The sequence below is a fragment of the Globicephala melas genome, chromosome 15, assembly GCF_963455315.2.
Source record: "Globicephala melas chromosome 15, mGloMel1.2, whole genome shotgun sequence".
Taxonomy (NCBI): Eukaryota; Metazoa; Chordata; class Mammalia; order Artiodactyla; family Delphinidae; genus Globicephala; species Globicephala melas.
In genome coordinates this window covers 32,662,854-32,689,085 of record NC_083328.1, presented here as the reverse complement: position 1 = coordinate 32,689,085, position 26,232 = coordinate 32,662,854, and the positions used below count along the sequence as shown (strand labels likewise).

Here is a 26,232-nt window from a genome sequence, read left to right as displayed (position 1 = left end):
AAAATATAGAAAAGTAGAGAGGAAAATAAACAAAGTAATACCCAAAGATCTGTGGCTAAAGCAGCAAGTCCTAATAAGCAATAAAATCCTTGCCTCTCGCGTGCTGCCGGTGAAGTTCTGAAGTTACGAGCAGGATGTAGAGTCAAATATCCCTAAGGACAGTCCCTTCAAAGGTCTCAAATTGAAGCCTAACCTATCGCCTCTTTTTTTTTTTTTTTTTTAATTTTTATTGGAGTATAGTTGATTTACAATGTTGTGTTAGTTTCAGGTGTACAGCAGAATGAATCTGTTATACATGTACATATACCCACTCTTTTTTAGATTCTTTTCCCATATAGACCATTACATTGAGTAGAGTTCCCTGTGCTATACAGCAGGTCCATATTAGTTATCTATGTCATATATAGTAGTGTGTATATGTTATTGCCTCTTAAGGAGATCGACACAGCCAAGTTTTTCTCCAGCTCTGAAAGGGATTTCCTTCTTTGATTAAGCGACAGATGAGGCGCTGGTTGGTTTTAGAGGCCATGCTCTGCAGAAAAGATGTAGCTTTAAAAACGAGACTGGTACTGGGTGAGATGGGCTGCACCTGCTCTGAGGGGAAAGTGCTGGGGACCAGGAGGAAAAGGCAGATTCACATCTCCTATTTCAGGCTCCCTCACCAGCAGATGCATGCTTGCCTGGGATGCCCGTGGAATGCTGGCAGTCTTCACATTTGTTTTCCTTTCTTTTTTTTTCTTTTTCTTTTTTTTTTTTTTTTTTTTTTTTGCGGTACGCGGACCTCTCACTGTTGTGGCCTCTCCCGTTGCGGAGCACAGGCTCCGGACGCGCAGGCGCAGCGGCCATGGCTCACGGGCCCAGCCGCTCCACGGCATGTGGGATCTTCCCGGACCGGGGCACGAACCCGTGTCCCCTGCATCGGCAGGCAGCCTCTCAACCACTGCGCCACCAGGGAAGCCCTGGTTTTCCTTTCTTTCGTTTCCTTACCTTTCCACAGTTCAGTTGAATGCATAACCCGTGAGTGAGATTACAGTGTGACTCCTTAGAATTGGAGTTTTGAGCTTCCCGTGGAAAGAATCACGCCTGCATCCTGGAATGCCGTCTTATCCCACAGGCTCCCTGAGTGGGAGTAGGGAACCCTCCACTGCCCATCAAGATCTAGAGTAGCAGATGGGAACCTCACAATCCTGGAGTGTGTCTCATGTGGACTCAGCTGCTGGCAGGTGAATGACTTCCATCTTACAAACGATAAAGTGTTGATGGTGCCCAGTGAAATTCTAGACAGCAGAGTAACCCAAAGAAAGCTCTGTTTCTTCCTCAGACGTGGCCCACAGTAAGCCCTGTCATTAGCAAACACTCATTAAGCATTTACTTTGTCCTTGGCAAACAGACAATTGTTTAGTGAATACTTTATTATTCTATTGTCATTCATTTTAAATATCCCTATATAAAAACCTGATTTAGATAGACATCATCTATAGCTGAAATTCCTGCATCCAGGTAGGGCTGGCTGTTTGCTTTAGAGAACGAATCCCATTGTGTGTTTCCTGGGTAGAAGAAGGAGTATGTTAAAAAGGTAACGTTTGATCCAGATGGTTAGAGTAACAGTTTGTTAGTGCTTGGATTTAATCACCTCAGTTCATCTTACTAGTTATAAACTGCTCAAGGATATTAAGGGTATGACTGTGTTGTTACAGGAAAGCAGAAGTATGGCACAGTCCTGTCTTCTGTACCTTTATTCAAATGTATTTTAGGGTTTGATTAGCAACTGTATCCTAATGTGTTACCTTGGACATTAAAAGCATCGAATATCGGGGTCTATCTGCTCCTCCAAGATAGTCTGTGTCTATGGCAACATCTCTCTGTGCTCATGAATTCCAGGTGGTCCTCAGCTTCTCTGGAGTCCCAGACCTATCTGTCCACTTGCCTCTTGGATAGTTTCATTTGGAGGTTCCATAGCCACACCTAACTCAGTGTGGCCAAAATGAGCCTCTTATCTTTCCCAAATCTTTTTCTGATGCTTCTGAACTTGGTCATTGGTAGCACCATTCAATCAATAACTTATAACAGATTTGTGAGTTGATCTTGACTTTTTGGCTTCTTTCAGTTTCTTTTTTTTAAGTCATCCCTACCCATATATATCTTCCAGTCATTCAACAAGTCCTGTCAATTCTATTTATAAAGTATTTACCAAATCCTTCCTTTCCATTATACCCTCACTGCCATGTCTTCATTTGTGCAAACCCTCATCATCTTTTGGCCTGAAATATAACAAAAGAGTCTTTGATGGACCTCCCTGCTTCCAGTGGTCCATTCCCACACTCCAAATGGAGTGGCTTTTCTGACACTGACAGTTCTACTTTCCTGTGGAGAAATGGAGTCTAAACCCCTTAGAATGATATACAGGCCTTTCATTATCTGACCTGTTTCTGCTTTTCCAACCTGGACATTCACCCTGTCCATCAACTCACACAGTCACACCTCTGTTCCTTTGCATAAGTTGTTTCCTCTGGTTAAAATGCCTTTCTCCCATGACTGTGTTGAACAAACTCTTATATATCCTTTAAAACCCAATCTAAGCATCACCATCTTAATGAATTATCTGAAATCTGTCTTCCACCCTTAGGCAGAGCAAGAAGCTTCCGCTGCCAAGCAGAGACATAACACACTTTACTTTGTGTCACTTATTCCAGTATTTATACACTATTTTGTATGATAACATTTGTTTGTATCTGCCTTCTTCAGTAGACTTATTGAACTTTGTATCTCCAGGCCTGACAAAGGTTTCAGAATTCACGTAAGGAATTCAGTGGGCATTCGAGTACATATTGTTAAAAGAATGTCAATCAATTATATTTTTGACGACATTCTTAGATAGGAAGACATCTTCATCCTTACAATTGGAAAGGAAAAAAAAATTAAACTAACCAAACCTCTAGTGTCAGAGAATTCATATTTATTTTAGCACTCAGTGTTTAAATTGCATTTCTGACAGGCTGGCCCACCAGCTATGCTTCATGAAAGATCATGAGGCCCGGGGAAGAGGTGTATTCATCTCAGCCTTGGGGTATTTTGCTTTTCTGCAAAGCGAAGGGATCTGGGGACTCCTTTGCAGGCTGGCCATGTCCTGTGCAATCCCAACTGTGTCTAGAGATGCTAGCAGGGATGGAGAGTGTCATCAGGACTTGGTGGGAAGTTGGCTTGCATCAGAAGCACATAGGGGAAGGGAAGGAATATAGAACTAAGGAAGAAAGCTTTCGGTGACCAAGGCAACCACTCTCCCCATCTCTGTCTTCCTCTGGGCCAAACAGACTCTTACTTCTGCTTATCTGTCTCCCCTTCCTTCCTCCCAGTTCTTTTTAGAGATCACCTCTCTCTACTTCTTTACCTCTCTATGGAAAGACAATGGTCTTTCGTACTTATCAGACTCTATCCGATCTTCCAAGTCCAGCTGTTGGAGCTCACCACTCCATCCTTTCCCAATTCCAAAAGTCTTTCTAGGAAAGACTCTGATTTGACCAGCCTTTCCATTCCCTAAACTCTAAAGTTAAAGGACACCCTCAAGCATGTGAGATTTCTACCCCCATTCTATCCTGGGACCAGACCAAATCAAGTCAGTAGAATTAGTAATTCTGTTGTATCTCCTTGTTTCCTTTGTAAGGTGAGAGGATTTGAGGCAAAGAGTGATCAGTAATGTTTTATGCCCTTTTGTTCTCCACACTGTTTATCCAATTTCCAGTTTAGGCAATTCAAGGGGAAATTATCCTACAGAAGGCAGCATGATCATGTAGGGATATCTCCAAGCAAACCTCTCCCATCTTTACCGTGTCCCTGCTAATGTAACCTACAGAAATACCAAAAATAACATATGTTCCCCTCCCCTTTGTAAGGGAGGAAGTCTTTCCTTCTACCCATCTTAGGTTCTCCGACTGGGGCCCTGTATAATGGACTGACAAAAGACAGATTAACAAGAGAAAAGCATACACATTTATTTAATGTAAGTTTTATGTGACACCAGAGGCCTTCCTAAGGAGATGAGGACTTGAAGAAGCCTGAGCATTTTATATAAGGTTTGATAAAAGAGTGGACAGTCATGGGGGAAAAATGATAGGACAAAAGGGTATGAGCTAAGGGTAGAAAACCAGGGGAACTTGGAAAAGCCTGTTCATTTGGAGTCCTTTCCCATCCCTCCATCTCGGGAGAAAAGGACTTATCACCTGACAGCTCATGACCTGCTTCAAGGGACGTGAGGTCAGAGAGGAAATCCTTCCTGCACCTGCCATTTCTCAAATTCCTTTTGTTTAAAATATCCGAAATGCCAAGATGCCATATTTTGGAGTAGTATGTCTTGAGCCCCATCTCTATCTCCCCTAATCTCCTGCCCGAGAACACCTTGTAATATCTGAAAGAAAAATTCCCCTTCTGTCTCTTAGCTCTCACAGTTCTTAACCTGCATCTTATTCCTGGTTCTACCTACTTGTCTGCCCTGTGTTCCGGTTACTAGTGAGCATACATCCCCCTCTGAGGTTCTTTGCTGGTAGGTTTTGTAGCCCGACAGTGCAAATCAGATGGCTTGTCCTCAATGAGTTTTTGAATAAAACAAAAGCAGGAAGCTGAACCATTAATAATATATAATAAATAAATAATTTTAAATGAATAATAAATCCTAGCAATCCAAGTATCTTGTCTGCGGCATCTGCCCAATTTACTCCCCCATTTCATTGCAAGGTTTATTTGCTACATAAAATCTGCTACTAAAATGTCTCATTCTCTTGTTTGTTGCCTGTCTTCCCAATAGACTGTAAGCTCCATGAGGAATAGGACTCTGTCCATCTTGTTTACCTAACATAGTATTGAAAACAATCTTTGTAGAAATAAGCAATGACCAACCAAATAAGAAGAAGCAAAATCTACAAACCTTGCTATAGCAAGGGAGTCAGCCACCACCACGCCACTCGTGTTTTGGCAGAAGCTCAAGGGTGGGCAGAGAGTGGGAAAGCTCTATATGGGGGAAAAAAGAAGGTTTCAGGGATGCCTTGACTGGGGGGAGGTTTGCCCTGGGGGAGCTGGAGGTGGACCAAGGAGTAGCAGGACCTTTTCTGTGCCTGGTGAGGGGTGCATATTTTGTTTTCTCTGGTTGGTCCTAAGTTGGCAGTGGGAACAAAAATTAGAGGCGTCCATTATTTACCAAGCTGAGGCTGGTTTTGAGCCGACTGTTAAAGGGGTTTTTGTTGGGCTTCCTGAATTGATTTGTTACTGCTGGTGGGCTGACTTCCTACAGGTGTGATCTGTAGTTAGCAGCCTGGCTTCCTGGGCTGTTGGCTGTAGGTGTGAGTTGGTTTCCTGGACTCAATGCTGAAGATTTGGGGTCCGAGTTCTATTTGTATCCATGGCCTGGTTGTTTTCCATTTGTATATTCAGTCTCTCTTTGTCGATAGGAGGGAGGAAAGGAGGGAGGGAAGGAGGGAGAACAGACTATTATCCAGATTTCATTCTGAACACTTCAGGTCAAAGAGCGACTCATCCCAGAGCCCACATGGTGGCTGCTTTCAGGAGCGCCCACCCTTAAATCACATCCCATAGTCCAAAGCTGGACCCCAGTGAAGAAGAAAGAGACTCTTTTCTTGTCCATGGGCCAAACAAGAGCCAAGGCTTTTGAGGAGGCACTTAAAGAATTTTCAGTTTGCAGTTGTGCAGAAGCTGTTGTTTAGGTAATTTGACAATGACTTTAGTGTAAAAGGCAATTAAGACAAAATGAGCCACTAGCCTCTCAGGTTAAATAAACTCAGATTTGAGTTGCTCCCCATTACCACCTCTGTTTGCGATGTTTGAGCTCTTTTATGCTAATTTAGTGTGCAATAGTGTGGTGGCCCAATTGGGCCAGGTGGATGGAAGAGGGAACCAATCCAGGGAGAGGAAATAGTTGGCCACAAATTGTTCCTAGGGTGAGATGGGTTCTTTTTTTTTTTTTTTTTTTTGCGGTACGCGGGCCTCTCACTGTCGCGGCCTCTCCCGCCACGGAGCACAGGCTCTGGACGTGCGCAGGCTCAGCGGCCATGGCTCACGGGCCCAGCCGCTCTGTGGCATGTGGGATCTTCCTGGACCTGGGCACGAACCTGTGTCCCCTGCATCGGCAGGCAGACTCCCAACCACTGCGCCACCAGGGAAGCCCGAGATGGGTTCTTTTTTATACCACTATTGGGAATATGGATTAGTATAAAAGTCCAGGATCCTGGTTCCTTACGTCTAAAAAGCTAAAAATGGTGCCCACTTTTTGACTCATCAGTTTAACTTCTAGATATTTACCCTGATATGTGGAACAGAAGACAAGCTCATGACGTTATGGACAAAGATGTTCAGTTTAGTGTTATTTAACGTAGAGTAAAAAGAAAGCCTGCATCACAGTGGCATACCAGAATTGATGTTATCATTCTTTTTTATTATGGCAGAAAATCTTCATGTTACTTTGCAAAGCACAAAACTAGTATAAGGCAGTTTGTATGATGCAATGTCTACTGTGTGCTTATGATTTTTTAGTTGCATGTGCAATGAAAAATGTCTGAGGTGGGGCTTCCCTGGTGGCGCAGTGGTTGAGAGTCCGCCTGCCGATGCAGGGGACGCAGGTTCGTGCCCCGGTCCGGGAAGATCCCACATGCCGCGGAGCAGCTGGGCCCGTGAGCCATGGCCACTGAGCCTGCGCGTCCGGAGCCTGTGCTCCGCAACGGGAGAGGCCACAGCAGTGAGAGGCCCGCGTACCGCAAAAAAAAAAAAAAAAAATGTCTGAGGTGGACAGGTTTGCAACAAAATATCACACGTGTCTCTCTTTGAGTGGTAAAATATGAGTGACGTCTTTTTCCCGTGCTTGTCCAATTTTTTAAAACTTTCCACAGTAAGCATACATTGGTTTTATAATGACAGAAAACATTGAAAACAATACTTGCTTGTTGTAATGCTGTTAAAGAATTCAGTGATGTGCTTAATACACGCCACCTCAAGGATAAAATTATGTGTACATGCCAAATTCTAGGAGAAAGAGTGGATGTTCAGTTGCAGTAAGTCTGTTTCTTGCTCAAAGAAAGTCTGCTAAGCTTCATTAAAGAAGGTCGTTCAGCCAGTCCTAGTTTAAAGTTGTAAGGTGAACCATTCTATAGAGCAGCCTTCTAAAATATGCCCAGGTGATTCATGGATTTATCTATTAGGAAGTGTGGTCATTTACCAGCAACCAATGTTGAGCTAATGGGATCCATTTAGGAATATAACCACAACAAGTCCACCATAAATCGTGCGCTCTCCCATCTGAATATGCTTCATTAAGCTCACCTTTCCTGATGCAGTTGGATTATTGGATGTCAGGACGAAGAAAATCATTAGGTCCCACTGTTCTAATCCTACAAAGCACCAATGTGGTTGCTATGTAATTTTATTTTTTTTCAGATAGAACCTGCTTTGTGCCTTTCTATGGGAAAATATTTTTGAACTGGTAAAGAAGTAATATTACTGTATTGTGAGGCATATCTCAGTAGGTCATTACCATAAATTCTAGCAGAAACGATAATCTGTGTCACAGTTTACTTCAAGGATAAGATTGATTTTTATAAAAATCTTTAGTGCATTGAGGCTCAGCAGTTTTTTTTCGTATGAAGAATCAATTAGATACTGGAGTTTTCCAGAAATGTTAGGTGAGTATAAGCCAAACCTTGATGTCTTTTTAAAAAAGATTTTATCATTCAACATTTGAAGAGAAAAGGCAGTTTCTGGGTGAGGAAAATGATATTGGCACAATGGCAGTTGTCACCACTCACATGGCCAGGGGTGTCCACCATTTTCTTACATTTATATCTCTTTGGAAAATAGACAAATACGTGAAAAAGCAAAGAAGAAAATAATAAGCACCTATATTTCTACCACCAAGAACTGCCATTTTGAATGATTTTTTCCAAGTATGTGTATCTATATACCTGTGTATCTACATGTGTGTAGATATACACACACATGTGCACACATACACTTTAAAAATGGAATACACATTCTCTTACAGTCAAAACACGCCATATATATGTGTGTGTATGTGTATATATATGTACTTGTGTTTATATAAAAATATAAATGTATATCTTTAAAGGTTTTAAAGAGGTTTTACATATATAAACTTTAAAAAGTATATGCATATGTGTATATACGCATACACATATATATATACATACAATGAAAACATATTTATATCGTGTGTATATCTGCATGTGTGCATTTATATATATATCTTAAAAGTTTTACATATATTAACACACACATTACCTTTTATAAAAATATAAAAGCAATATATATAAATGTTCTCTTAAAAGGAGAACTAGAGTTCTCTCAACTTTGGCCATCTACGTGAGTCTCCTGTCCCTTTCCCCAGAGATAATGCTATTATGCATCTTGTGCCATTCTTCTAGGCCAGGGATCAGCACAGCAAACTTTCTGTAAGAGGCTCGATAGTAAATATTTTAGGCTTTGCGGGCCATTGTGTCTCTGTTACAATCACTCAGCTCTGCAGTTGGAGAGCAAAAGCCGTCATCATCAGTGTGTAAATAAACAGACATAGCTGTGTTCCAATAAAACTTCACTCATCGACACTGAAATTTGAATTTCCTACTTTTCCTCTTTCCTAAAATATTTGTCTCAATTTTTCTAAACTTTAAAATATAAAAATCATTTTCAGCTAGTGGGCTGTACAAAAACAGGCAGTGGCTGTACTTGGCCCTGGGGCTGTAATAGGTCAGCCCCAGTTCTGGTTCTTCTTCTATACCTCCATAGATATTTCCGTATCTACAGATAATAATATCTATAATATTATTTCATTTGTGAATTTTCTTTATAAATGGTATCCTAGTGCATGAATCATCTAAACTGTATATTTTTATCTCAGCAAAATTTTTACTAAAAAATATATATAGTTGTACTATGTAGTATGTATAGATACGCCATCACTATCTGTACATGTATATGTCTGTCTAGCTATAGAACATTCCCCCACAGCTTTAGTCAGTTCTTTTCACTGCTACATGGTATTCCATCATAGGATATATCCTATTTTTATGCCATTGGGTATTTTTCGTTTTTCTCCTATTACCAGCAGTGGTACAATTATATCCATGAATATTTGTGCATACGTTTTGTCAGGGTGCACATTAGAAGCAGAATTGCTTGGTTATGAGGAGTGCACCTTTTGCATTTTAATAGACACCAATCAGTTTCCAGAGGGACAATACCAATTCACCCTCCCCCCAGGGAGACTGTCCCTCATTCTTGGTTTGGGGGTTTCATCCATTGCTGTTTGCCTTTTGGAGCGGGAACAAGCAAACAGCCTCAGCTCTGGACCATCTTCTCTTGTCACCACAGATGCTAGTGTGGACCTTTAAGTCCCTTTGGGTGAGTACAGATATTGTTCTAACTCTTCACCGGGGCACTTACACACGAGAATAGCAATTTATATCAATAACCAGGTTGGGCAGCATCTGCCAGGGCTGTCACACTCTGTGATTAAATGGCCACATGTGCCAGGGAACACAGGGACGATGGTGTTGTAATTAGGGTTTGCTCTCTTTCCACCCATCACCCCCAGCATCCTTAACTTCAAATAACCTTGCTTCTGTGAACTGATTTGTGAATCAAATTACTCCACTGAGACTGCTAGTTTCTGCTGTGATAATAATATTTTATATTGGTATATCTTTACAACTACACAGGGTTCTGGTTAAGCAAAAGTCTAGAAACCTTTTGCCATTTTTACCTGAGACTGTTGGAAACCATGTCCAGAGGATAATATATGGTTACATTAGAAGTTACCTGTTAATCAGGGAGTGTAGTGTATTTTGCACTACATCCTCACCGTGAAAGAAAATTTTACTTAATGTTATCTTAGCATCCCTTCGAAGCCACTGCCCCCAAGAAAAGCAGGCAGAGAAAACACACATAAACTTTTCTTAAGTCCACAAGGAGCAAGTTAAACACTATATGAATGCAATATTAAAAACACCCTAATGCATAGAAGAAGGGAAAAAAAAAACCCTCCTCATTGTGTTACTGGTGTGACAGAGATCAGTGATGGTTATGTAAGGACTTGGCATGTTCCAAAAAAACCCTGGAAATATTGCCACGAGATGTGGAGCTGTAATAAATGTGAAAATAAATATTTGAAAGATTTATTAGCATTTTAAAATTTACTTACCCATATATAAAAGCCTTTAACAAAAATAAACTATCCAAGAAGTTGACACAGGAAACCAATGATTATTTCACTGTTAATCAAATGTAGTATATCTGTGTGAAATTCTCTAACACATTTAGATCCTTCCCATTCAATGAACAGTTGCTTGAAGAAGCAAGGCGATCTTGGTGCATGTAGCTTGCAGTTCTGAATGTGAAGAAAAAGAAGAAACAAGACTCACTTCTCCAACCAATAGATTGTTTGGTCTCTAACCAAAGCTACAGCTTAGACTGGGAATAGCTAAGCTGGGAGTAGCTACAATCTTGTGTAACTCATTTCATTTAATAAGAAAAAGCATATATCTATGAGGACTTTTGGGGAAAAAATAGGAAATTTACTTTGATTCCACTATTATCCAAGGTAGATACATTTTAGAAGGTGTCTCTAAAGTTCAACAGGATACAATATGTATTTTCGTCCTCGAAGCAGGCTCAAACGTCAGAGCATCCTCATTTACTACATAATGTGTAAGAAGAATTGAGATCGTAAGGCTTTAACCACTGAAAAAAAAAGTACAACGGCTTCTGGGAGGAAACGCCAAGGAAAGCTTATCAGCAGCGCTGGGGGAAGGGAGTCGTGGGGGTCTTCCATCTTTTACTAGTATTTGTATGTGAAGTAGCATATTGGAAGTCATAAATACTGTCCCGTGGACGTTCTGAATAATGCAGGAGTAGTGTAAGTAATTGGAAGTGCTTATATCCTGCCTTTAGACATTTCACCGCTCCTGAGTTAAAACTGGTTGTCAAGTGTGGACGCGGAGGACCGTGCAAGGTGCCCTATTCTGTCATGTGGTACATATTTAATGCTTGAAAGAACAAGGGAAGGGGACACGTTCAGGAGAGAGAGGGGGGGGAGAGAAGTGAGGTACCGCCGCCAGCTCGGTGCTTAGCAAAGCGCTTTGGGAGGCGCGGAGGCGGGACCCACGCAGCCTCGGCGGCATCCACCGCCTTCCGGGGGCTGCAAGACTTTGCAAAAACATTAGGCGTCCAATTTGGCCAGTGTTTTTGGCGCGGAGGCCAAGGCCGCGCGGGCAGCTGGGCTTGGGCGCAGCAGCGTCCTCGACACCTCGGTGGCCTCCCTTTGTGTGCGTCCCCGCGTTGATTGCCTCCGCGCTCGGGCTGCTCGCTCTCTCTCCCAGCGCGTTCTGCACCTGCTGGCGGCAGTGTCAGGCTGCCAGGCAGCCGGGGCGAGCACAGGCACGGCGGCGCACGACAGATGACTGGAGTCATTTACATTGCTAGCACGTGGCTGCCGTTTGCTGTTGCCTCGGACTTCTCCAGTGTTCTCCCAGGGAGGATACAGGAGGCACTTTGCAGCCGACAATGAAATCTTGGCAGCTAATTGCAGTCGTGGGAGATGCCCTTCAGGTAAGGCGAGAGAAGACGCTGTAAACACTGTCAGGGAGGGAAGGGGAGACCGAGAGCGAGAGCCGGATGGGGAGGAGGCAGCGTCTGCAGAGGCTTCCTGAAGCCCACTGACTCGCGGGAGGGGGTGGAAGAGGGACTGGGACCAGGGGCGGGCGAAAGGGGGGAGGAGTGTGCAAATTGACATTTTGGGCTGCCTGTGGCAGAGGAGCCGCCGTCAGCCGCTGTCCGACGTTCACGCAGAGAGGGTGGCGGCGTGTGCGCCTCCGGGGCTGCTGATTAGAATAGGGACTTGGCGGCGGATGGAAGCCGGGCGCACCGAAGCCGCGATGGAAGGCTGCGGATGCCTTTGCCGCGCGTGAATGAGACACGGTACGTAAGGCCAGCCCCGGGGACCCGGGAGGCTGGGTTCTGGCGCGCCCGGGGCGCACCCAGGGGCGCCGATCGCCTGGAGAGGGCGAGGGGCGTTGGGAGCGACTGGGTAGTACAGAGATGAATGGATTTTCTGGACCGAGTAGAAGTTAGTGGGGAACTTCATTGCCCATGCTCATTGGCTCCGTTTAACTTTACTTCCAGAGATGAATAAGCGTTTATAAGAAACGGTGTACAAGTCCCAATAGGCTAACAGGGGTTTTGCAAGAGCTGCGCGGTTCTTCAAATGCGAGGTTTCTGAAATGACTGGCCAGATGGGCAGTGCATTGGGAAAGTTGACAGGCTCACGATCCGAGGGGGCATGTGTGTGCGTGTGGGGGGGGATGTATTTCATGTTTGTGCAGACGTGTCTACTGTGCCAGTTGCACTGGGGTACTCTTATCTCCTCTGCTTTTCTTGATTCCCAGGGAAGAGAGAGTAAATTGACAGTACCAGAAAGGCTTTGACTTAAGAAATAGTCTCTGGACCATTTTATTGAATGAAACAAGAGTCATCCTTCTTGAGAGATCAAATGGGGGAGATGTACCTTGCCTTCCAAAGTGATGGAATTAGCTGTCAGGCATTTAAAAAACGTGCAAAATGTTGAATACGACATTTATCAGCCTAGGAGGATCACCTAGAAGCCTCAGTCTCAGCCAATCCCTCTAGCCATTATTTTCAGATTAGGATGAAACTGGTGGTGTTACTTATTTCTGTTGACGCAAGAGATGAGGCCCTCCTCCACTTAAGAGGGGCCCAGAGGGAATTCTGAATCCAAAAGTTTTGTTGGCAAAATCATCTTAGTGAAATATTCATTAAATTACCTTTTAAAAGAGTCACTTTCCAAGTTTAAAAAAAAAAAGAGTCACTTTCCGAGTATCTTTAGATATTTCATAATTTACTCATTGTTTATATGGCTTTAATTTGGTCACATGGAAATGAACGTGGTTTTGTAATGGAAGAAGTCAAAAATGATTGCGTAATCCTTTTGGGGGGGGTAGCTGGGTAGTAAGTGTCTGGTTTAAGACTGTCAAATCTTTCTCAACTGTGGTTCCTATTTTTGATCCAAATGTATCTTCGGAAATCCAAAGGGGCGTGAATGTAGATGTGTTTGTGATACGGAGTAACTTGTCTTTGTGGTTTGCTGTGATTAAGTTTGCAGAGGGTTGTTCTTCAAGTAAGTAAACTAAAGTCGGTCGGTGACAGCTGTTTACCACTGCCGTTCGCAGGCAATGCGGGCAGCAGTCACGATTTTCTTATAAGAAGCAGGATTTTTCAACTCCAATCTGCCCACTCACACTCTCCACACACGCTGATGCTTCCTCTGTATTAGAATACTTGCAGATTATTATGAAGAGAAAATTGCTTCTCTGAAGAGTTGGAGGAAGTATAACCTATGGGGAAAGGTTTCTTCTCGCCCTTTCTTAATCACCCTTCTTTTTCCTTCCTCCCTTCCTTCTTCCCTCCCTCCCTCCCTCCCTCCCTCCCTCTCCCCCTTCCTCCCTCCCTCCCTCTCCCCCTTCCTCCCTCCCTTCCTCCCTCCCCCCTCCCTTTCTTCCACATTTCTTTCTCTCTCTCCAACCCCCTTTCTCTCCCCATCCACCTGTATTTCTTTCCTTCTGCCTTTTCTTAGTTTCATACCTGGAACACAGAAAATATTTCAGGTATTTTCTCCTACTACATTTTTTTTTTTTTTTTTTTACATTTTTATCTTAACAAATCTTTTGCACCCTGAAGGATAATCAGCATCTGGTTTTTCTTTTTCTTTTTTTGTATTCTCTGCTCATATACAAGAATTAATATCAGGCAATCCATTATACACTAATCTTATTTAAAAAGTGAATATTCAAACTTTTCTTGTCGTTTCATTTTAACCAAGCAAATAGACCCCTGGAGAACGCCTTTACTTTACATGAACAGAGTTGAATCTTTTCTCTGTCATCACCAAGTGATAGATTTTTACAACTGTGCACTTTGACTCATAACTTTATGTGGCTAAGCATATTTTTACATTGGTCTCTTGTAAACTTGCCCCTCAAACTTCTATTTTCTCCATTACCTGACTTTTGTTTAGAATCTGGATTCATTTTAAGTCTGTATTTACTTAAACTTAGTAGAAGTAGCCATCAGCCTTGACTTATGGGCCAGCTTTTTAAAGTATCACAAAAATAATATATTTCTTTTTTCCATTTCTGTTTCTCTCTCCCATAAGTATGACACAAAAGCTGAAGTAGATTTCAGGCAAAGGGCTTTTGGTGACGATTGCCTCCCTGTAAATTATAGCTGTGAGATGTTGAGACTCTATGGGCGTATTCTGAGAACATTCCATGAGAATCAGAGTATGTATTCCTCTGCTTAATTACAGAGAACCTGGTTGGGTGAGTCAGTCTGGAGCCAAATAACTATTACAATGTCCAGTGAAAGACAGTTTTGGTCTTGTTTTCTGGCTAAACTTATAATTTTCATATTACATTTTGAGCAAAGTTACAGGACCAGAGGAATGGAGCGTGGTCCAAAAGAGGAAGGACATTTATGAAATAATAATAAAACCTTATTATTATTAATTAAACCTTTATTTATGTTTCATTTTTAGCTATATTTTTTAAATGTCACATGTGTTAGTCTTCAAGTTATCACCGTAAGTTCTTTGAGAGTAATTCTAATGGGATTAAAATGAAAGTCTTTTTATGAGACTTTAATCCCCATCCTGTGTTGATTTTTCCGACAAACATAAAAATAAATAGGGAAGTAAAACATGGACCCTTAAAGATTTTTGCACCGTAGACTTTATTTGGTTGTAGATCTGAAACCTTCAGGATGTGATAACATATTCAATCTTTGTACATATTTGTGGGTGGACGTCTTTGTCCTTCTGTCTGTTTTCCTTCATTTTCTCGCAGAGTTGAGTGTTTACATATATCATGAGCAATAGTAAACAGGGGCAGATAAAGGCATGAAGAATTTTTAAATTATGCATTTTAAGTTATTTGAATTAAATCATATATAACAAAATCTCAGTCCTGACGACTTGCTATTCCTGTTGCTCCCACCCCCCATCCTGTTCGCATGGCACTAAAAGAAAGAAAGCAGTCTTTAAAAGTCAGCTTTTTAACACACGGTGCTCTACTTGGAAATCTTTATAGTTAATTATTCAGTTACGATAATTTCCCAAACAGTTTTCAAGAGTATTTTTTTATTAATAGATACAAAGTTCATATGAAAAGTTGTGTGCCCTGTGTGTGTGTGTGTGCACGCGTGTGCACATGTGCCCAAAACACTGAAACAGCTTGTGTCAGCTATAGCAACTCATTCTTGATTCAGCAAAACTAGGTTATGAATTCAAGCAATTAAAAATGACAAAAAGCCCAATTTCACTGCCTAGATTAATACACTTCCAATTTTTCCTGCTCCATAAAAATTTCAAAGTGTTCTTTCTGGTTAGGTGTTTGCATAACCTATGGGGTATGGGAAGGTCCCCATTTCACATTTGCTTATGATGTCTGAATACTTTGATGTAGCATATGTAAATAGGATCAATAGGATGTTCTTAATACAATTTTGTATTTGCAACTTCTCGTGAAATTTCAGTTGGGTTTAAAGGAAAAGCAAGAACAGTTGTTAGTTCCCTAACATTAATGGGTGGCGAACAATCCTTCAGCTAGTTCAAACCTCAGGCAGGCCAGGGAAGACTTTTCGAAAAGTGATATAATTGTAGCAGAAATAGTGCATCCACCTTCTAAGGATGGCAGTGAGATTTTTCTTTTCTTATGCAATGGTGGGCACATTTATTACTTTTTCTCTAGTTTTATAAAAGTGAAGTCTGGAATTCTGGATTCATGTTTATCTAATTAGCCAAAGTTCACTGTTCTTTAAAACGGGCCTTTTAACTTACAGAGTGATTAGTGGTCACAATTATCCACCTTGAATTCCCTGCAGTTTGGGGAATTGCAGAGTTGGCTAGTTGGTTAAATTTTCTAGACTGGTTGGATAGACCTTAATCTCACAAAGAGCGCAGAAAATCAGGAGCTCTGTTTCCCTCACACTATGAACTCAACACAGAAAAACAGCAACAACCAAGTGGGTTGAGGTGCCCTCTATGCCCGGTGTTGGCTTTGGAAAGAGGACCTGTTAAGGACCATGTGTTGGGAAGGCCTCCACCAGCCTTGCTTTTTCCTCTTCATGATAATTCTTCATCTGCATTTGCTACACGATATATTTCTCTGTTGTTTAATTGAAATATCTGCTTGTGAGGAAATCCAGTTGCTTGTTTGCTAAAGGGATGAAAGTACCAGTTGTGTCTATTATATTTTTATTTGCATGTATAAATAGAGACTTTCCATTCTTATTAGACTGATGAGCATGATGACGATGAGGATGTGATAGCACATCAGCAGTAACGGGGATAACAATACAGAAATGCTCACCTCCACCTGGGCCCTCACTGCCTCTGTATGTCAGGCACTGGACTGGGGGTTCTAACATATTTTCTGTGGTCCTTACCATCACTCTGCAAGGTAGGTATTGCCAGGCCTAGTTTAGAGATGGGGAAGCAACCTTCAAGACTTCTTATAATTAGAATATGCAATTTGAATCCAGATTTTTCTGGCTTTAATAGAACAAGATACCACTGAAATGTACTAATCCGAATTTAGGAAGATATACAAAATGGATACTCAACTGATGCCCTAGGCCCGTGATTCTCAACCAGGAGCAATTCTTTTTCACTCCCATCCCCTCCAAGGACAACATTTGGCCACATATTGGAGAGATTTTTGATTGTCACGTTTAGGTGAGGGCTGCCACTGACATCTATTGTGTAGAGACCAGGGATGCCGCTAAACATCCTAGGATGCACAGGACAGCCCCCTCCCCGAAAACAACAAAGAATTGCCTGGCCCGTAATGCCCGTAGTGCTGAGGCTGAGAAATCCTGCCCTAGGCAATATCAGTGATGCTACGACTGATACACACATGGCCCGATTTTTCAAGAAAGTGGATGAGTGAATTTCAGTTATTAAACTTTTAAAATCTCCGATTGGATACTGTGAATAGGATCATGCTGCAAAATCAGAAGGTCTGTATTTTTTTACAATTTGACTTTAAAATTTTATAGCTGCCTACTCTGAGCATCTTTCCTTATAAATACGACACGGGTCATTGTGATTGAATTACCTCCTTTTCCCTGATGTACTCAGTGTTACCTCCGACAACTGCTCTAAAATGAGATTGCTTTCTATGGTACTGATGTCAAGAGAAGAGAAATGCAACATCACTAAATGAGTCATGCAACAGTAATTCTGAGAACCTTCCTGCTTCCCCTTGGTATTCAAGCACTGTTATTTTCTCCTTATCTTCAAAGGTTTGGCACATAGGTTTATTTGCCTATTTATCTAATAAACACTTAGTGTTTTACATGTGCCGAGTTCTATTATAAATGCTTTAAAATATTAATTCATTTAATTCCTAAGAGAAGCCCACATGGTTGATATTGTTATTATCTACTTTTTACAGAGGAGAGAGAGAACCAAGGCCCAGAGAAGTTGAGTCATTTGCCCAAGGTCAGACAGCTTCTAAGTGGCAGAGCTGGGATTTACACACCAGTCTCTGCTCCTAACCGCTTTGTCATGCTCTTTAATAATTTGAGTTTCTAACTGTGCAGAAGCACAGTTACAGCAGCATCTTCCTTTGAGTTTTGAAACAAAAGACATTTTTCGTTTCATTTCCGGTTAAGAAAACTAACAACCATTTTTGAATGAGAGTGAATGATAACGCGCACAGCTTTATTTTTCACTATTCAAATACTTCTGAACGTGCACTTTTCCAGGGTCAGTAGGACTTGTGAGTTCTCTTTATTTATTATTTATTAATACTACTGAAAACAATAGTATTCAGAAGGACATACTTAGAGGATGAATGATCTCTTCAAGAAACTTCACTTTTTGTTTTCCTGGCACTTTAAAATTTTTCTAGGGGGACTTCCCTTGTGGTCCAGTGGTTAAGACTCTGCGTTCCCAACGCACGGGGCCCAGATTCGATCCCTGGTCAGGGAACTAGATACCGCATGCCGCAACGAAAGACCCCACATGCCGCAAAGAAGACCCCACATGCCGCAAAGAAGATCCCACATGCCGCAACTAAGACCCGGCATAGCCAAATAAATAAATAAATATTAAAAAAAAATTTCTGTGGAGTCCAGTATAGTCCGTACCAAGTGGGATATGGTGGATGTGGGCACATTGATCTCCAACTTGATCTTGCTGAAGCCAATCTGCCTTTCCTCATTTAGACCGTGGGAATGACCAAGTCCATTTCTTGCTCTGTTGAATTTCCACCATGTAGTTAAAACCTATGAAGAGAAAAACAATTTGAGTAGATGTTTAAATAGCAGTGCCAATTTGACACACTTTATTCTACATTAGAAGAAACAGTCTTGCAGTTCTACAATTAAACGTACCTACACCAATGGTTCAGAAAGCCAAGACGGGAGTAGAGAACCTCAATCAATTTAAGTTGAATGAATGAATACATGGATGGAAGAATTTATGTATTAAGAAGTTTCTTGTCAAGGGCATATATGGGTGTGTACTTTAAAAGGAAGCATCTTGCATCTTGAATGCAAATACTGGAGGAAGAGGAGGTGGTGGCAACGGGAACCACTGATCTGACAGAGTCAGTTCTATGCCAGCTGCCTCCTCAGGCTTCTCACCCAAACTTCCCATGACTCGGGTGTTGGTACATAGCTCACTATGCATTGCCCCACATAAAGCTCGAAGATGCTGAGCCGCAAGAATGGGCTGCAGTTTACGTGAGGCAAGGCACAGATTTATGGATATGAGGGAGGAAGCCAGCAATGCCAAAGCCATGGAAAGGGGCTCTTGGGCCGCCCTCCCCCAGCCCCGGAACATTCCAGGAACTGAGCTGGAGGTAGAAACCATTACAGTCCTTCCTGTATATTTCGGGCCCAGTGAACTCACATTTACACGTAGACAGTGAGGAGTGAATCCTGTTTCAGAACTGTCAAAAGACTCACGTTGCATCCATTATCGTCACATTTCTGTTTTTAATGTAGTTCATCGAATTGGCTTTTGTGCAATACCTATTCCATCCAAGAGTTGATTCAGGAAATGGTTTAAAATTAAACCAGAATTTGTTGTTCAGTGGTAAATAAATGGGGATAAACTCACGTAGCTAAGACTACCCAATAAGGTTCCTTAAGTGTGGTCTATTAGTCTATAGTGCTAAAATACATATATCTTGGTTAATTGACTAAAAGAAGAAAACAATAGGAAACTGGATTTAAAAGAGCCATTTTCATTCCATATCCAGCGGAATTGGTTTCTAACATATTTCCACATTTAATGTGAATCTGCTTTTTAAAATAAAGACAACTGGTGGTAAACTTTGTGTGCCATTAAGAGTGCATCCAGCAAGGGGAAAATGGGTTTCTGCTGAGTCCCTATTACAAAGTTTTCCCAGAGAGGTAGAAATATAGAGGGTCATCAATGTTATAAGTGGTTCAGCCTTCAACTTCTACTGCTAATAGAAGAGAAACCAGGCTTTGTTGTAATGTACTAGCAAACTGCTCAACATAGAGAATTATACATCATTATCATGAGTACTGATCCTGTCTATTGTTTGTGTGAGCCATACATTATGTTAACTTCCGATATACATTATTGAACTGAGTACTCCCAGCAACTTTATGAGACAGGTGTTCTTATGAAGCTCATTTTTCATAAGGGGAGACTGAGACTTGATGTGATTTTTCTAGGGTTACCAACTGCTAGTGAGTTGGATTAGTAGTCACATTTGAAATTTTATGACTTCAAAGACTATTTCCACCCTCCTTTTGACTGAAAGCCATAGGAATCTTTGTTCTTACAGTGGTGAAAAATGAATCTGACATAGACCAGATTTGGTTAACCCTAGGGAGGCCCTGCGATCCTTTAATTAGGACTAACCTTCTTATAATCTTGATGGTATATGTAGATGGATGGACGGATGGGTGGATGAGTGGATGGATGGATTCATAGAATGACCAACGAATGACCCAGAAGGAAAATTGGCAAAGAGCGTGTATATAGTTTTCAGAAGGATAAATACCAACAAGTGTCTGAAAATATGTTCATATATACATATACATGTGTATATTTGGATGTGTATTTGTATATATACGTGAAAAGTTTCATCTGTATATATCAATGTTTCATATATCATGCTGGAAAACAGTCGCACACTGTTGGAGAGCGTGTGGAATGGTACATTCTTCTGTGGACGACAATTTGGAAATTTTTATTTAAAAACAAAGTGCATATCCATTGGCCCAGCATTTCCACCTCTAGGGTTTATGTTGCTCAAGTTTCCAAAGATGGTTGACAGCAGCACAGTGGGAAGAAAAACTGGAGCAAAAGAAATGCGTAACAATGGAGGACTGGATGCCAGGAAGCATTCAGGGAGTGAAGTGGATCTTCATGGACCTGAAACGGTGTCTGCGGTGCTGCAAGCGAAGAGTCCAAGCTTCAGACATGTGTTAGGAAAACCTTGTTAGAAAACACACCTACACAGGCAAACGTCTTCTATACATGGAGAAATTGTAACAGATAACTAAAGGGCTGAGAAGGGGGTGACCTTTGTGGTGACTATGGAACTTGACTGGGAAGGGAGCAGGGGAGAAATGAAAGTTTTTCTTTTAAGGTTATGCAAGAAAATCGGTTCTAGAGACCTGCTGTGCTTCATCGTGCCTAGAGTTAGCAACATGGTATTGTACCCTGAAAACTTTGTTAAGAGGGTAGATAGAGCTCATGTTAAGTGTTCTTATAGTGCACACACGCACGCACACCACACACACCACACACAGGCACACACACACACACAGGCACACACACACCAGACTCAAGGAAACCTTTGGAGTGATGGATGTGTTTGTTACTTTGGTTGTGGTGATGGTATCACAGGTGGATGCATATATATCCACACTCATCAGATTGTTCACGTGAGACGTGCAGGGTTTTTTGTATATCAATTACACCGCAATGAAGCTGTTAGAAAAGATTACACCTTTCTTCCTTTTTATCTTCAACAAGCATACACTACTTCGGTAATAAAAAATACTTTAGTTAGAAAAAAAGAGCTTCAATTTTGCAAACAAGCTCTGATCAGCCCCTCACTCCCAAGCTGTTGTCGATCATCTTAGATATCAACCTAGATATTCTGTCTTAGACACAAGCAATCCAAATTGCTTTGAAAATGTGCTTAAGAGAGACTTAAAGGGAGATAAACCCCCAAATTGCTCGATTTAAAATTATGTCCTGGCTGCGGTTTGGGGTCGTTTTGTGCTCTGAAATGGGATGGTTGGCTGTTGACAGTTTCTGAAAGTGATAAAGCTAAGTGTTGAGCCTAATGGTTTGGCCACAGAGGAAAACCAAATTCCCCCAGTGCTGCAGACACTTGTCATTCATCGGAGGTGCTACAAATTCACGATCCTTATCCTCCCAGTTGTGCGTGTCTGTCAGGGACTGTGGGCTGCTCAGAGTTGTATACTATTTTTTTTTTTATTCATCTCTGGGTCATTTCATCTTCCTCTGCCAGCCACATGAATGGCTGTGCATGAAAATTGTATTTTGTTCTGAATTTCCCACTGTGAAAGATGTTTACTATATATTTATGAAAACACTGCAATAACAAAACCCTTTCTATAGCCTTTCAATTTGCTGTAAGGGCAGATAAAATATTTTTATCTTGAACTGAACTTCATACCTTGGGAGATGCAGCGGGTCCAACTCAGAATAATAAAACACTTCAGAGAAAGGCAGGCGCGGTTCAGATTGGTTCAGAAACCCATGCACTCTACTCGGCAGACCTCCGTGCCTTGAAGAGTACCAATTAAATACACAAACCTAGAACTAATCAGTGCCATGTATGCATCATTAAATAGAAAAAGAATCTGTGTATTTATTAAGTGGTTTCACAATGCGTCTACAGAGATTCAGGGGGACCCAACGAGCAGTGTATCCATAATGCTGGAAAATTCAGGGAAGAGCGTGGCTGTCACCTCAAAGTATTGAAAACTTTGAATCTTCACCTTTGTTTAGGCTTTGGCTTTGTTTTCAATGGAAACTTCTGTCCAGGTAGTTTTGCAGGTTCACTTGCAGTCACGAGATATAATACAGAAAGGCCCCTTGTGCTCTTACCCTGTCTTCCCTCCAACAGGAATATTTTGCAAAACCCTATATCACATCATATCCGAGATACTCATGTGGCTGCAACCCACTAATCCTGCTCAGATTTCCCTGGATTGACTTGTACTCATTTGTATGGGTGTGTTTCGTTCTACCCGAATTTATTACGTGTGTAGGTTCAGGGATTCACCACCATAGGTAAGATACTGAGCACGTCCATACGAAGAATCTCTCTTTTTTTTTTTTTTTAAAGAAGATGTTGGGGGTAGGAGTTTATTAATTAATTTATTTATTTTTGCTGTGCTGGGTCTTTGTTTCTGTGCGAGGGCTTTCTCTAGTTGTGGCAAGCGGGGGCCACTCTTCATCGCGGTGCGCGGGCCTCTCACTATCGCGGCCTCTCTTGTTGCGGAGCACAGGCTCCAGACGCGCAGGCTCAGTAGTTGTGGCTCACGGGCCTAGTTGCTCCGCGGCATGTGGGATCCTCCCAGACCAGGGCTCGAACCCGTGTCCCCTTCAGTAGCAGGCAGATTCTCAACCACTGCGCCACCAGGGAAGCCCCCGAAGAATCTCTTTTATAAACATGTTCACCTCCTCTCACCACCACCTACCCCCATCCCTAACCTCTGTCCTCTACGTGTAAAATCCTGTCATTTCAAACACGTTATATAAGTGGAATCACACAGTATTTAACCTTTTGGGATTGGCTAATTCCAGCATCATTATTCCCTGGAGTTTTATCTGAACGACTGAGTCCATCCATCATTTGTTCCTTTTCACTGCTCAGTAATATGCCACAGTACATGCTCTGTGCCGCCGTCACCTGTTGAAGGACACCTGGGCTGTGTGTGGCTGGCTATCGCAGATACAGCTGCTGTGAACCCTGGTGGACAGGTTTTTGTGTGAGCGTGAGTTTCACTTCTCTGGGATAAATGCCAAGCAGAAGGCTTTGGCGATTTTTGATTTGTACACATTATGGGTAACATTAATACGTTACCCCTATTGGAAGCGAATGCGAGTCACACACACACCAATCAAAGGAAAAATGTAAAATCTTACCCACATCTTGATGCTTATTTCTACATAAACAGAGTACTAAATCTAGAGACTAGGCAGCATTTATGCCGCATCCACCATATGCCAGTCTGTATTCTAGGCCTGCTGTGTGTGCTAACTCACTTGTCCTCATAGAATCCTTAGGATGTACACACTACTGTTACCCCCACTTACGGAAGGAGAGTCACACACAAAGCGCTGAAGTCCCTTGCCAAGTTGCTACAGTCACTGAGAGGTAGGCAGCCTGGCTTGAGAATCCCTCATTTTAACCACTGTCGATGATCTGAACCTCATTCGCAGATCTGTGGGTCATACCTTCTGGGTCAGCTGAGATGGCAACACTCGTTGGGTCGGGTCAGCATTTATCAAGCTGGGTCTGAAAGGAAACAGTACGTGGATTTGTGTACGTAGGACAGTCGCCTAGCTGACTTTACTGCCCCTCGACTCGCTGCTCTGATTTAAGCTTACTTTATTTGACCATCTCAGACAGATGGAAGTTTCTTCTGGCTTTCAGATTTCTAAGAAGTAGATTTCACAATCCTCCCTTGGTTACACACTGCAATATTTCACAGCTCTCAGCTGCAGTATGTTCTGCCTTTCCACGTGGCCCAGATCTGTCTTACAGAAAGCTGAGCCCCTGGTCATTTGCCTACCTTCAGTGAAGATGTGGAACTGATGGCCCCATGTCTACTCCACAACACAACTTAAAGGTACTTGTTTCTAACAGAATCTTGCATGACTGCTTTACATTAATCATGGAGCTATCCATCCTCCAAAGGCATTTCATATTTCTACCAGGCTTATAAAGTATTTAATATTTTCATATGCTCCAGTGTAAAGCCATCTGTTGCAGTGACAGGACAAAATGTTGAAGGCAAGAACAAGCGTATGTTTATGGAAAGATTCCATGAAACGTTAACAAGGCAGATATGTGCTACTCTGGGGTGTCTTGTAGAAAATGGCCAGGGGAATTGGGAAGGCATGACCTCCGGCACTCGTATTTATAAAAAGGCAGTTATAGACGACACATGCTTTTTTATTTCTGTCCTGTAAAGTTAGACTAGATTGTTAATGTACGTGGCGGCGGAGACCTCTTTGAAAGGAAATAGTGGCATCATCTAATTTTCCGAACTTCATTTCATCTTTGTTTTTCACGTGCTTCATGTGACTTTTTGTTGCTCTTCTGCACCAGCACATTGGGAGCCTGCAGTGTGCTAGGCTTGCGTGTTGCTGGAATCGTGTTTCTAGAGAGTTACAGGGCCTAACCTCTAACAGCCACGGTGTGGTGTTGCTGATACAGAAACAATCAGATGGGAATCAATTCTGGCTGCCCGCTTGAACATACTAGTGTAGGCACAGTTCTCTAAAACTGTTGCTACACCCCATTGCCCCTTGCTGAACTGAGCTCAGAAAATCAAAGCAAATGCCTCCAAGCTAAGGCCCTGGTGCTCCTGGGGGAAAACATCACGGCTACAAACGCACTGAGTATCGTATCTGACAAGCACCGTGGGAGGCACTGTGCATTGGTTGGCTTATTTAAGCCTCCTAAGCATCTTCCCTGGCAGGGGCCCTTGTTGTCTTCATTTTACAAACGAGGGAGCTGTTTTCAAGAAGGTAATTTACCCAAGATTGCACAGCTCACATGGAATGGACCCTGGATCTGACCACAGGCAGGCTAAGTCCGTAAACAGGATGCTTAACTATTATGTTGTATCACTGACGTTGGTAAGAGAAGAGAAGCTTGTTCAATGCCTTCCGGACCAGTTCTTCCAATGGTGATGTTGGCTGGGACATGCAAGTCAAAATGCAGCAGACTATTGAAGTGTGACCTCTACACAAGCTTCAATTCTCATCTGCTTTGTGACTCTGTGAATAAAGTTGTTAGTGAACCACAGAGGGAAGCTTACAGAAAGAACTCGGTGTGAAGGGAGAAAAACAACCTCCAAGAGTGCTATAACAGAACAAAATCATCTATAGTAACCCCCCAGATCCCTCCTTTATATCAATTGTGAACTATTTTCTACCAACACCTGTGAAAAAGTGTCTTAAATCACTCACCTGCTTTCAATCATATTAATAAACGGATTATGGACATAAGTAAGAACCTAGGTCCCGACTGTAGCCATGTCAGAAGATGACAGTTTCTGGCTAGCTACTCCAAGGTTGATCATGAAATAGTAGAATTCGTGGGAATTTATAAGCAGGCATATATATTTTCTTTTTCTTTTTTTTTTGGCTGCACCACGTGGCAAGTGAGATCTTAGTTCCCCATCCAGGGATGGAACCTGTGCCCCCTGCATTGGAAGTGTGGAGTCTTAACCACTGGACCACCAGAGAAGTCCAGGAATATATATTTTCAAAAAGAGCGAGACACCATCAGATCAAATTAAGAAAAACAATCAGGGTATCTGAGACAAGAAAGACCATTTAGCTTCTAAATACCATTGATTTATTTAGGTCAACTCCGTCAGTAGGACGTGAGTGTTTCTTCTATAAGAAACACTTTTAGACCCATAGGTTTTGCTTGCAGGTGTTCATCTCAACAATTCAATTATAGTGATAGGTTATAAACATCATGGAGACAGAACAGGTGAACAATATGTACTTAATCCCTAACACAATGCCTGGACCATATTAAGACCTCGATAAATGTTTTCAAAGAAAGTATGATCGTATTGGATTGTGCCAGGATATTTATTGTGTATTACATCCTGGTAAACCCAAGTCAAAATTATATCTATAATAATTGGATAATGTTTTCAGAGCCCTATTGAGGGAAGCATGTTATTCCTACTTGCTAGTTCCCTCTCTCCTAAAGCCGAGAAATGTGGGTATTTTCTGAGTTATGGCCAGAATACTATGCCTAGGAAAAGCAGTGGCATCTGGCCTCACAACTAAAATATTGTCACACTCTTGTATTGGGTATATGGCAAGCAGCAGTGTTCTAGAGCCTTCTCCTCCAGCACACTCCATTG

The 26,232-nt window shown here is 42.0% G+C and overlaps 1 protein-coding gene across 17 annotated transcripts in view; it reads left to right on the top strand.

Annotated features, from left to right (window-relative positions):
• RBFOX1 (RNA binding fox-1 homolog 1) overlaps positions 1-26,232 on the top strand; it is a 2,181,496-nt gene that overhangs the window by 1,086,634 nt on the left and 1,068,630 nt on the right. Inside the window, exon 1 of one of the 17 annotated variants that reach the window (XM_060284033.1) lies at positions 11,124-11,619. The exons of 14 other annotated variants lie outside the window; for them this stretch is intronic. In XM_060284033.1, coding sequence (XP_060140016.1) covers positions 11,575-11,619 — 45 coding nt within the window. In that variant the 5' untranslated portion in view covers positions 11,124-11,574. Of the gene's footprint in view, positions 1-11,123; positions 11,620-11,806; positions 11,989-26,232 lie in introns of those variants that run through there. 2 more of the 17 variants (XM_060284032.1, XM_060284038.1) reach the window with 2 other exon arrangements.